This window comes from Arvicanthis niloticus, chromosome 15 (genome assembly GCF_011762505.2).
Source record: "Arvicanthis niloticus isolate mArvNil1 chromosome 15, mArvNil1.pat.X, whole genome shotgun sequence".
Classification (NCBI taxonomy): Eukaryota; Metazoa; Chordata; class Mammalia; order Rodentia; family Muridae; genus Arvicanthis; species Arvicanthis niloticus.
Window position 1 is genome coordinate 35,598,275 of NC_047672.1, and position 14,345 is coordinate 35,612,619.

A 14,345-nucleotide genomic window follows, 5' to 3' on the forward strand; every position below is an offset into this window, starting at 1 on the left:
TTTCTGTTGTTTCATTAGAAAATACCTGATATCCAATCTACACATACATAAATTTTAATTATTCAATCTGCTGGATAGGAATGCTTTAGGCTGATAATACTAATACTCCAGTTCCAACTGTGACAGGTGTCCAACAAACCTTTACTTCACTTTTAGGAATTGTACCAATTAAAACTATTTTCAATGAAATATGCTTAGTGGATAGTATAAACCTCTGTGGTACTCTTACATAAAAAGACATAGTTAGATCTCTTCTAAGCAGAATGATCTTTTCATTGTTGTGGTGGTGAGTGGAGGGAAATCAGAAGGATGTAGTGATCCCCAACTACAATGTTTTTTATAATCACATAAAGTACCTTGTGTTAGAATCCCACCACTATAATAGAGGCACACGATACTCAATTTATAAACAAAATGGGTTTTGCCCAGGATGAACTGAAGCCATTGGTTTTAGCTACAAGGGTTTTCCCATGGCAATGGCAGAACATGCATGTAAGAGCAAAGTGTTCATCTTCACAGTCAGGGTGCAAGAAAGATGAGGATCCATAGTAACTCTAGAAGGCACAACATTCAGTGACTAGACATATTCAAATAGGCCTCATCGCTAAGGTTTTCATGCTTTCTCAAAAAAGCCATACTGGGAACTAAACATTTACTATACTGACCTTGGAAGACACATGAGATACAAATAATAGCATGCCACACTCAAAAACAAACAAACCAACAAACACCCCTAAACGTTCAATAATAGTGTAAGATATATTGATCCCTTCCTTTTCTATCCCCTGTAAATTTAGTGTCCTTGTAAGACTTTCTTCACCTAGGCTATGATTTTAGAGCTGTGTGCCAAATTCTCTGTTTTCTGTCTCCTTTACTTGCAACTCTGTATGTTCTTGATATATCCAGTTTTCATGAGCTTTTAGCTGTCTACTATGTGTCCTTCACTGACCTGAGAACCATGTAGAGAGGCAAAAGAACATTATTGATTGTGAGGCTTGCGCTTGAATCTACTCATCCTCGTTAAATAGCAGTGTGGTATAAGTAATATTATCTTCAGTCTTGTCCTCCTTAAAAAATTTGGGGAAGAAATGCTGACTCAGGATTGGTAAAAATTTCAGTGCTCAGACTTAGAATATGACTTTATAGTAGGCCCTCCTTAAATGTTATCTACCATTACAATTACTGTTCTTGTTGCCTTTACACCTTGCAGGTTTTGTGTTACAAAGTATCGTGCTACTGAATGTGTGCATTCCAAATCCATCTGTACACCTTTCTATTTATTAATTGAGATTTATTTTAATGTATGTGTGTGTGTGTGTGTGTGTGTGTGTGTGAATTGTGTACTAGTGGAGGTGGCTGAGTGGTCTGAACTATTGGATGGACTCCAATACTGGAGTTGGAGTTACAGATGAAGTCTCCATTATGTGGAGGTTGGGGTTTCTAAACTGAACCTGGGTCCTCTTCAAGAGCAGCAAGTGCTTTTAACCACTGAACTACAAGACTCTACATGAGTTTCTTAATATTCTGAAAGCATTGACTTCCAAGCATCCTCTATAGGCTGAACTATATATCCATGAAATTATATGAGCTAAGATTGAATGGGAAAGAATTTTAATTAGCAAATTATTTAATATGTTGTTTAAATAAACTCAGAACATTTTGCAATGAGCTACATTAGTATTTGCATGAACTGAGAATTAAGTTATGTCAGAAAATGTAAGATATATGCATAATTAAATAGACTCTTTTGAAAGTTCAAAGAATTTCCATCAGTGTGTTTTGGTCTTAAGTTGACTTTCACATTATTGACTTTTACTTCTAATTAGTAATGAAAGACCCATTTAACTGAACTTAGCTTCCATGAAACACTGACACCATATGTTTAATAGAATTATTCATACATGACATTTAAATTGTATTTTAATATTTAGCTGAATTTAAGTTCAAAATAGAAATGAAGTAAATACTTTTAAAGTTATAAGTAAATGTACTCAACCATCCTGAGAAACTAAAGTATTAATTTTTATAGAAAATATTTAGATAAATTATTCCCACATAAAAACATTACTAAAAGAAAGACTTGAAACTCCAATTGTAATCATGAAGTATATGTAATAGTATATATACATAGTAAAAACAATTAAACCTCAATGGCTTGTTATTAAAAATTATCACTCCATGGTACTCAAGTGGAATGAGCATGAATTTATAACTAAGTTTCTGTCTTGATATTATTGTGGCAAATATAGCCTGCCACTTGGGGATCTTCCCCTGCACAGTGCTTAGAAGAGGCTCTCTATTATAGGCTTACTGTATACTTTCCAGTTGGCAAGTATATTGCAAATTTGTTTCCTGCACTCATCACTAACCTACGCATTCCACTATATAGAATCCAACACTCATAAGCTGGACCTTGTGTCTCCATGTTCAAGCTCAAAAGCTAGATTTTTTTCTTCCTATATATAGAACTAGAAGTAAATATAGGCAACCATATGGCAATTTCTGAAAAACAGCAGGCAGAACATAGACCATAGAAAGATAAAAGCAAAACATTGTAGACCTTGATGAAAAGCAGAGACAATGATCTTTGGCTTGTTACTGTTCATGGTTTTTTTTTTGTTTTTGTTTTTGTTTTTTTGACAAATACAAAACAAAACAAAATCTAATTACAGATAGAATGCGGGTTTCTTTCTGAGCTTCCCCTCAGAACTATATTGAAGAATTTGCGTTCGATTTCATCCAGAAAACATTTTGAAGACCTTGTTAGATTTTCTAATATAACTTCAACATACAAAGCAGATGACTATTCTCTTCAAAATTAGTTGCTTTGAAACAGTTGATGAAATGTTCCAGTTACGATACCAACATGAGAAACTTCCTATGAGCTCACAGAGACTAAAAGAGCATGCACAGGGTCTATATAGGTCTGCACCAGGTCCTCTGTGCTTATATTATGACTTCTAGTTAATGTTTTTATGGTATTTCTTATAGTAGGTCTAATCTTTGTGCCTTCTCTGGGGATCTATTTCTTCTGTAGGTTTGGTTTGTTTTTTCAACTAAAATGTGATTGTTTCTGTAGTGTCTTCTATTTTATTTTGTTGTATTTTTTAAATGAATGAATGAATGAATGAATGAATGAAAACAAAACCACTAGAGTAAAAGTTAACAACTTAACTATCATTTATACCTCTGGGTGAGGGAAAATAGTTCTGAGTGACAGTGAGTATATATCAAGCACTACATTGCAGATATGTTCAAGCATATTTGATCAACACATAATGGATTCCTCAGTTATTGTCTGTGTGTTGTGTTTTTGTGTGTGTATTTTTATTTGTTTACAATTTGGTGTGGTTTTTGTTTGTGTGTTTGTTTGTTTGGGAGGTGGTGTTTTATTTTGTTTTCTTAGTTTGGGTTTTTTTTTTTTTTGGTTGTTGTTGTTATATTAATTTTTTTCCTTGAGACAGAATTTAAAGTTGAGTGAATAGGGAAGAGGAGATGATCTGAAATGATTTGCAGGCATTGGAAATATGATCAAAATATATTTTAATTTAAAATTCATTTTAAGTAATACAATATAAAAGTTTTTGAAGGAAAAAAGAACATTCTTATTACTAAGCAGATGTAGGAAAGAACATGTCTCTTGTTCAAAGTCAGAGAACTCAAAATACCAAACACAAGAGTTACAGATATAGTATGCATCTGTTTATAACTACATTTCAGGATACATTCTGATTATTCACCTGTGGATGCAATTTTCAAGCATCAGTTTCTGTTGAGCCTACATTAACTAAAACACAGTGATTTTTGTGTCTCATCACTAGATCAACTTACTCTCCACTGATAAAGCATAAACACAATATAACCTCAGTATTAATCCAATGAGTATAAAAGATGTATTATCTGGAGATTAATACAATACAGTGGGATGTCTACTTGTGTAGAATAGAATGATGAGAGAAATTTCACAGAGAAACTAAATTTTGTCTCATGAAAAAAATTAGGGGAAGTTTTCAATTACTTTCATTATAAAATGTGATTATCTCTGTGTACCACTGGCCACTTCTACTTCTGTAATGTTAGGAATCCACTTGGTTTCTTGGGCTTCAAGTTGGATTTTACCCCTTTCCATTGGTTCACACCTTTTGCCACTTTTTTTTACTCATCTTTCAGAATATATTGTGTTCTACTGTGTTCAGGATTCCATTTTCTACCATTTCTGAGGGTGAAAATCTCATTATAAATATTTATTGCCCCAATTGTTGGTGTTGTAGCCTTAGTTTTCATAACTCTAGGCTATTTTGACTCCTAAATTCATGAACCAAATCATGACTTGCTTTTCAAAACCAATTATCCTTCCATACTACCCTCCCATTAGAGACCATCACTGCTCATTCTTGCTCCTTCGTTCCTTTTTTATTCATTCAACAGATATTCACTGATTACTTTTAGTTATTAGTCACCATATTACAGTGTGTAATACAATAGTAGATAATTGGTCCATATTGTCCTGAGGAAAATGCAATTTAAATGAATGTTCAGCAAGCTTCTGCTCATAATTATTGTGCAAAAACACTAAAACTAAGGAGGACTTTTAAAAAGGACTTAGTGTCCCTTTCTAGACATACTGAACCATAATCTCTAGTGAGGAAAAGGTGTACATTAAATAAATCTTTTAAATTATTCCCAGGTTATAACCTACAATTTTAAAAACACACTACTTTATATAAATTAAACCCAACAAAATTAATATATAATTAGATGCCATTATAATTCTATGTAAGAATGTTATAAGTACTAAGGTAGTTTGACACATAATGGCTTTCCATTACCTTGGTGGCACCCAAGATCAAGGTTACACATGGTTATGTAAGTTAGTGATTGATCAAATATTAGATGTGAGAGTAAGTGACTACTATGACTATTTATTTTTGTTGTATTGAATGTACTTCAAGCCGGGCGGTGGTGGCGCATGCCTTTAATCCCAGCACTTGGGAGCAGAGGCAGGAGGATTTCTGAGTTCGAGGCCAGCCTGGTCTACAAAGTGAGTTCCAGGACAGCCAGGGCTACACAGAGAAACCCTGTCTCGAAAAAACAAAAACAAAAAAAAAAAACAAAAAAAAAAAAAAAAAAAAAAAAAAAAAAAAATGTACTTCATGTCTGTACCACCATTCAGATTACTATGATGATGTGAAACACAGAACTTACTCAAAAGGGAAAGACTGAGTTACATCTGAGCCAAATATGGGTGAGCATCTTTAATTAGTGTGTACAGGGTCTTACTCATTAGAATGTAAATGCCCATTAGTCTTAACATTTTTAAAAATTAATTGGCTATACATCCATGTATTTATTTTCTAAATTTCTTTTCTACTATGTTGTTTATCTTTATGCAAGTATTATATGTCTTTGAGAATAAAATTTAAAACCAGTTTTCATGCGATGAATAGATGACTCGGTGGTTAAGAGCACTTTCTGCCCTTCTAGAGAATTTGTAGTCTCTTCTCAGTGCCTATGTGGCAGCTCACAACTGTTGTAACTCCATCTACAGAGGATCCAATGCCATTTCCTGGCATCTGCTTGCACCAGGAATGCCCATGGTGCACATGTACATATACAGCTAAAATGCATAAAGATAAATATTTTTAAAAATTAGTGTTAGTGCCGGCTTTGTTTGTCATTTTCAAAATCATTTTTGTTTTTCCTAGATCCCTTAATGTGAAATTAGAGACTCATTTATCAATTTCTGCAAAGGATTCCACCTGAAATTTCAACAAGCATTGTTTTTAGTCTGTAGATAAATTTGAGGTTTTATCATCTTACTAATAGTAGGTAGTATTTTCTATGAAAATGGGATTTCTTTAAATGGATTTCATCTTATTTTTAATAATGTTTTATAGTTTTGATGAATAAACCCCATCCTGTCTTATCTAGGCTTATTTCTAAGCATTTTTATTTTAATATTACAACAAAATATTAAATAAAATATTTAATAAATAAAATCATTCTCCTTTTCATTTTCAATTGTCTTTTAAACAAATATTATTCAGGTTTATTTTATGTATATTAGTGTTTTAAATGCAGGTTTGTCTGTGTACCACATGTTTTCCATGCTCAGAGGGGCAGAAGAGGGAATCATAATCTCTGAAACTAGAGTTACAGTTATTTGAGAATTCCCATGTGGATACTGAGAACCCAACTCAGGTACTCTGTCAGTATTCTCTAACTGAATCATATCTCTAGAGCCTCCTGTGTTTTTTGTTTAGTTTAGTTTCTTAAAATATATTGAAAACCACAATTTGTTCTAGTATCTACTTCAATTTTTTTCTTCAGAGATTTAAATTTTAGGTTATAGTGTATTTTTTTTACCTCCTTAAATTTATTCCTATAAATTTTTGAGGCTATTATATATGTAATTGTGTATATAGTGATGTTTTCAACATGCTTCTTATTAGTATACAGAAACTGTATACTAATCCTGACACTTTACTGAACATATTGTTCATTTCTAGAAGTTTGCTGGTAGGATCTATTATATGTAATATAAGGATCTCTTATATGGATCTCTTATAAGGATCTCTTATATGTAATAGTATATCATCTGCAAACAATAATTTGACTTTTTTTCCTAGTTGTACCTCTTAAGCTCCTTCTCTTGCATTACTGATCTAGTAAGGACTTATAACCTATAAGTTTAAAAAAGGATGGGGATGGTAGGTAACCCTTTCTTTATCTTGATTTTAATAGGATTACTTCGAGTTTTACTAAATTAGGATGATGTTGGCTATTGTTCTGACCTATATAGCCTTTATTACTTTTAGGTCTATTCCTTTCTGTATTATAATTTAGGACCTTTATCATGATGATATGCTAGATTTTGTCAAAGAGTTTAAAGATACATTAATCTATAGATACAATAATAAATAAGTCATTAGGAGTTGGTTTAACACTATCTATTTACCCAAATAATTTGAGTTATTTTTCTACTAGTGCCCATAACCTGTCAAGTCATAAGTCTTAGCACAACAATGATGCCAATAATGGGTTTTATCTTATGATAATAGACTTAAGTCTAAACAGAGTGTGGTGGGTCATTGTCATGATGTTCCTGACACTGTTTCACCAGTGCTCATGCCTGTCCAGGACAGTTGTTGTCGCTAGTTTGTTTATTTGTTGTTTGTTTGAGACAAAGTCTCACTCTGTAGTCCTGGCTAGTCTAGTAATGTTCACCATTTATCCAGGCTGACTTGACACTCATGGCAATCTGCCTACCTCAGATTCTCCCATTTTGAGATTGCAGTTATGAGCCAGTATGCACTGCTATAGTCAATAATCTTTAAATTTTATTGATTATTTACAGAAAATATTTTTTATTGGTTCATTTCATATAAAGCTTAGAAAAAAATATTTTCAACCTAAATAAAATTTTAGGGCCAATTTTAGCCAAAATTTTTGTGAGCACATCTTTTATCCTTTGAAATAAATCAAAGTGTGTTGAGAGCTAACCTAACAAACATAAGGTGATAGATGACCATCTTGTTTCTTGTTAATAGTAAAGTTTAATGCTTCTGAGATTCTTTCATTATCTTTAATTTAATTTTTTTTCCATTCAACTATGATAAATCTCTAGAAGCCTTAGACATACTGCTATTTGGGTTTATAATAACTGTCTTTAAAATGTTCCCATCAAATGCACATTATCATGAGTCTATGATGATCTAAAAGAAATATTTCACCCACTAAATAGACTATTTCATATTTCAATATTTTTGAGAAGGTTCTTTCTACATGCTTTTAATCCAAAGTCCTTCTGTCTTACTGAAATCTTCCAAGTAAACAAATATCTCTTTTACATCATTAAAACTTAATAGAGAATTAATAGAGTGAGTCTTACTTCATGGGAAGCAGACAGGATGGCTCTGATAGTTTATTGTGACCTTAGGACACTTGAAGAAACATCACTTTCTGAAGAGAGGCTGTTTGAAATAAAGACATTTAAATTCTTTACTCCACCTTGAGTATTCAGGTATCTCCAGCAAGTGCTGGGTTTAGAGACTAGGGACTGCAAGTCCTGGTCTCAAGTATTCTAAGAATATTTAATGAAGAAGATTATTCTAATTCATTTTGGATAATAATAGCCTCAATCACCTGGCCCTCAGAGGGAGGCAACCTTAAAAGCCACAGGGGAGTGAGACTGAAGTTGCATACTTGGTGACTTTAAGATACAGGACTGCTGTTACTGGGTTTACCCTCTCTATGCAACACCAGGCTGATGTTAGAGTTATGGTGGCCACAGACTGGGAAAATTTAATTTGAGCTGCATTAGGTTTTTTTTTTTTTTTTTTTTTTTTTTTTTTTTTTTTTTTTTTTTTTTTTTTTTTTTATTGCTGTGCAAAAATAGCTCCAAAATTCATAGGCTTATCACTAAGTAATTATAACTAAACTTAAGGGATTTCCTAACCAACCAAAAGCTTTGAAAGTAGAAGATGGGATAGTTGGGACAAGGAGGATCAGAGAGAGAGAGAGGCAAGAAAGTGTGACAAGTGTGACGTGGGTAAACGTTGTCAACACATATTATATGTGTGTGTTATATTATGGATATATATATATCCATAGAAACAATAAATATTTATTACCTTACATAACTTTTAAACATGAGAATTCAGGAAGAGCCTAGCTGGGATGTTCAGGTTTAGTGATTTCCACAAGTCAAGATGTAAGCTAGAGCTGAAGCCAAGCGGTTGCTTTCTAGAACATGGCAAACTGCTTCATGTCGCTGCAAAAGAACTGCAAACTGTACCTCAAACTGCTTGAGAACTTTCAGGACCCCTTGCTGGTGCTTCCCTGAGCATGGGTGGCACAAGAGAAGACGAAGCAGAGGTTAAAGGCGACTTTTATGGCCGAGCCTCGGGAGCCATGGTTATCATCCCTTGAACACAGCACTGTTTAAAGAGATCACTTGTTTCAGTGTGAGAATAAAGCGCATGAGTGCTCAAATTCAAGGAGAGGGAATTGAGGGGGGTGAGGGGGGCATCTGAGAAGATGACGACTATGGGGTATACTAATTCTTCTTGTAGACTGTCAATGAAGTTGACCTTGGTGAATTAAATTTTGTGTGTTTCTGCGTGCTCCTTCAAGACTTACAAATCCCGCCGCTTTCACCTTTGACCTCTTGCGTTCACCTCTCTGCATGACTTTTCTATTCCCAGTTCATAACTTCATTTGGTACTAATTTCATTGCTTTTGCCCCCTTTAAGATTGCAAGCGTTTAGTAGTAAACATTATTTTTTTTTAGCTTCTTTATCCAAGATGTATATTTCAGTACATGGCTAGCTTGCAAATATTGTCATATTCAAGAGCAAAGAAGAAGTCAGAGATTAACTCCAGCCTTAACTCCTGCCGTTTCCTATCAAGATCAACAGGATATCCTCTGAATTTCCCTATTTTAGAAACACAGGAATCATTGTTGATAATGCTTTGCTTAGTGTCTTAATCCAGGATTTGAAATATTTTGACGTTTGTATTTGTGATTTGATTTAAAATATCTTTCTATGGGATTTTTTTTGTTTTATTTTGGTTTTATCCCTCTTATTTAATTTTTAAAGCTTTCATATTAAAATTGTTTGGGCCAATAAATCTTTCTTTAATATCATAGTGGTCAGCCACGGAGAGGTAAGTGGAAAGTAATGATCCGATCTAGTTGATGATGCAAATGATTGATTGGACCCAATCATTTAACACTTTTATAAAGTCAATATCATGGAAAGAAACAGGACTCTTATTATGGTAAACTGTATTTGTACCGTCAGCATTCAGTGATTTATTACAAACCTGTGGCTGGGATTAGGATATTATAAATGGAGAAAAATGGAAGGCTCATTAATTTTTTATGCCCACAGGTGGAAGACATGCAGTGGGCTAATGGAGAGCACACACACCCAGCATCTGTCTGCAGCCTGCCATGCAAGCCTGGGGAGAGGAAGAAAACCGTGAAAGGGGTCCCCTGCTGCTGGCACTGTGAACGCTGTGAGGGTTACAACTACCAGGTGGATGAACTGTCCTGTGAACTCTGCCCTTTGGATCAGAGACCAAACATCAACCGCACAGGCTGCCAGAGGATCCCCATCATCAAGTTGGAGTGGCATTCACCCTGGGCCGTGGTACCTGTGTTCATAGCAATATTGGGAATCATTGCCACCACCTTTGTGATTGTGACCTTTGTCCGCTATAATGATACACCAATTGTGAGAGCTTCTGGGCGGGAACTTAGTTATGTGCTCCTAACGGGGATTTTTCTCTGTTACTCGATCACCTTTTTGATGATTGCCGCACCTGACACAATCATCTGCTCCTTCCGACGGATCTTTCTGGGACTTGGTATGTGTTTCAGCTATGCAGCGCTTTTGACCAAAACAAACCGTATCCACCGAATATTCGAGCAAGGGAAGAAATCTGTCACAGCACCTAAGTTTATCAGCCCAGCATCCCAGCTCGTGATCACCTTCAGCCTCATATCCGTACAGCTCCTTGGAGTGTTTGTGTGGTTTGTCGTGGATCCCCCCCACACCATCATTGACTATGGAGAACAGCGAACACTGGATCCCGAGAACGCTAGGGGAGTGCTCAAGTGTGACATTTCAGATCTGTCACTCATTTGTTCGCTAGGATACAGTATCCTCCTGATGGTCACTTGTACTGTTTATGCCATTAAAACCAGAGGGGTCCCAGAGACGTTCAATGAAGCCAAACCTATTGGATTTACCATGTACACCACGTGCATCATTTGGTTAGCTTTCATTCCCATCTTTTTTGGTACAGCCCAATCAGCAGAAAAGGTAAGCAGCAGGAAATCGGTTTGACGTTTCTCTAGAAATTTTTTTTTTTAATTTAACTTATTTGAGAATTATTTCAACTACTAATAGTTCATTTATAATCTTTCAAGATACTTCAGTATTTATAATTTGTGTGTGTGTAGGTCACGTTGAGCATGTATGGCTTATGAATGATTCCGCAGCCTCACTTACCCCTCCCCCAGTAACACTTTGCATGCTCTTTGACAAGGTTGAAGATTGACAGACTTCACGTCATTTTCTGGGTCTCTTTACCCAGCCCTGTTATTTACAATGCTACTGTTGTTTTCCAAATGTTAATTAAAAGACAGAGGCAGAAAGGGCAGATGGGCTCACAGGGGTGAGCTGTTCCAGAGAGATCCCACTGCAAAGCAGATGACATTTTTTTCTGTTCTGTGGAAACTCTGGGAAAAAGCCATACTGACAATTATGATTTCAAACATAGATCCAGAATTTACAGTACCTCAGCCAACCTCAAACACAGTGAAATGTGTTAAGACACTCAAAACCACTTACCACATCTTCCCAGGCCCAATTCTTATTCATTTTACATTTACAAATGACTATGATAAATAATTAAGATAGCTATGGCCAATTATAAAAGGTTGTTTATATTTGTAGGTGAAGATCAATAGATCCATTTGAAGTAATTTCCTTTGTCATTAATATTCAGTTCACACTTTCACACATAAAACGCTGATAGTAAAGGAAGTCTTCATATGAGATGTGGTATTTGCTAATGTAGATACATTCAGTTCCACACCTGAGGAAGCTGAGAACTAAGGTTAACTCTGAGTTCCCAGGTTGGGAGGTGGGATGGATGAGCTTGGAGCACACAAGGTGATGTTATATTTCTATTGGGATAGCCCTTCAGCCTTAATGTGCATGTAAGACAGATCTCTCAAAGAGAAGAATTAAACAAATGCCCATCTTCCTTCACTAGAAAACCATCAACTACCGTGGGAAATTATATCCCTGGAGCTGTAAACCCAGGTGAGGTTCTATATAACTTAAAATCTCAACAGAGTCAGATTGGAAGGTCCTCCTTATGGGGACATTGAGCTTTTGGGGTTGATCACCCAGTCATCACTGGATCAATGTGGTCTTCAGCTATGCTTGGTAGGGGGGAAAAGAACTTTAGAAAATTCTGATGATGAGCATGAGTTTGCCATGGATTGGCAATCCACAGCACCATCCGAATGTCCTGGCTTTGTGAAAGCCACGCACTGTTGACGTGGGACCAAGCCTGAAAGGGGAAGTTAAAAGTAAGACAGTTAAGGGGTGGACCCTTAGTAATGAAAGGATGTATTTCAGCATAGAAGGATAGAAATATATTAAAAGTAAACTTATAGATATAACTGGGGAAAGAATGTATGAGCTGGAAAACAACTCTCTCAAAGTCCATTGTTCAATTTGATTGGTTGGTTTAGTATAGAAAAATAATGTATCTTCAGAGTTTGAAAATGCCAATATATACATTACTAGAAATAACAATGGAACTAGTTGTTATATTCATTTAGCATTGAAAGCTTTGCTTGTCTATTGCGTTACCTACAGAAGGCCATCACGATATGTCTATTCTGCTTCTGGTGAACACTAAGTTACTGAAATAGAAGATATCTTCTGTCTGGTCTAATTTCTTATTCTTCCTCTTCTCTTACATTTTCAACAGTAGAATTGTTACTTTTCAGACAACGTCTTCTACTGATGGGAAAGTTAAATGCAATTGTGAATATATATATATATATACATACATGTATATGTATTGGGTTGGGGATTTATTTTTTTTTTTCTTTTTGAGAATTCAGTTCTTCAATCTTAAAATAAATAAAATCTTCATCCTGTGTCAAGGTACTTAACAACATCACAGTATTTGAAATTTGATTTCTTAGTGGGACTTTAAAGTTATTAAAGTGTTCTCTGCCAGAGGGGAGCTCAAGGTGAACTACCATAACCGAGGAGCTATTGTCAGTGGACAGCTGCTAAGGAAAGAGAAGTCATTCTTTTGGGAGGATGTGATACTTATATAGGCTGCCTATGCTCCAGTGGGAAACCTCCATATCCATTTGCATATGGGAAGTATGAAATGACTTAGTGTTGTTTATTTGTTTATTTGTTTGTTTAAAATGAAAAGGATACAAATTGGGAAAAACATTTATTGGGTGAAGGACCTAGAAAAGAATAGGAAGGAGAAAAGACATCATAGATTTTATCATATGTCACTGTACACATACATAAACTTCCTAAAGAATAAGTTTTAAAAATAAAATATTTTCTTCCTGAACAGTAAGGCTCAATGTTCATAACTGTCTCCTAAAGAGCAGCAATAGATAAAGATTTGAAGGTGGAATGAAGGTAAAGATACCAGGGAAGAGAGGCTGCCTGCTGTGGTGCTGGGCCCGTGAGAGGTGTATATCTATTTTAAAATCTAGAGTTATATTTACTTTTATGATTATGGACACATCCATGCCTTTAGAGACATGGTTGAATGTGGTTAGCCAACTTCCGTTTTTCTTTCTTAGCTTTGTGGAGTAAAAGTATGTTTTAATAACAAATTGTAAAACAAATACAAAAATATGCTAACTGGAATTTATTTTGTATTTATGGTGTGATTAAATGTGAGACAGTCTGAAGAACTCAATAATAAGTAATAACTGCTGGGATTATTCAAAATGTTTTAGAGATGTATCATTTAGTCCCTGGGTTGTAGAATTTAGATTGTCACTGCAGCAAGAGCTATTGGATCATAAACAATCTTTGCCACTGAGGTACTTTATGTAATAGAATTATGGGCTATCCTAAAAGTTACCTTAAAATTTACTGTCTGCTTTTCTTTCAAAGTAGCTTTTGTTATTCACGATAATAGATAAAATGCTTGAGAGTGTTTTTAACATTGTTAAAGCTATTGGCATGAATATTAAAAATGAACTAAACATTTCTATCTCTAAAATAAGTCTTTAAATAAGTTTATTGACTTGGCAGGAGAGACTAGCTGATCACTCCTTCATTTTCATTTATAATGCTCACCCAGTTAGCCCAGGTTATCAACTTGAAGCATTTACAACAGCCAGGCAACACACATCCATTAATTCAGCAGCTCCTTATTGAGTATCATGTCTGGCATTGTGCTAATTATTGAACCCATGTCAGTCTGTCTCTTCCCTTGTCCTTGTAAGGATCAGTTTGGCTTTCAGCCCATGCGTTCTTGATGCCTGCCAGGCCAGCAAGATGCTAGACTCAAGGGCAAGGAAGATGGTGAGAGGTCATGTTTGAGATGAAAAAGCAAATAACTCTGCATGCTATAACTATGCATTAGTAACACCAAATTTGTAACCAAGAAAACAGCAGGAGGAACAGTTTCCTCTCAATGTGTATATCATTATACTGTCTGAGAGCAGTGTCTGTGGCAGCAAAGTTGTTGAACTATGTGACTCTATTTGAAATTATAAGAAGTAAGAATCAAAGGTAAAGATAGGTATCTCAATGTTTCTCAATCAT

General features: G+C 35.1%; 1 protein-coding gene across 4 annotated transcripts in view; it reads left to right on the forward strand.

Moving 5' to 3' along the window:
• The window catches only part of Grm8 (glutamate metabotropic receptor 8), a 789,897-nt gene that overhangs the window by 701,569 nt on the left and 73,983 nt on the right, over positions 1-14,345 (forward strand). For all 4 annotated transcript variants that reach the window (XM_076913634.1, XM_076913635.1, XM_034519393.2 and 1 more), the window contains exon 9: positions 9,897-10,832. In XM_076913634.1, the coding sequence (XP_076769749.1) occupies positions 9,897-10,832 (936 nt within the window). The remainder of the gene's footprint in view (positions 1-9,896; positions 10,833-14,345) is intronic.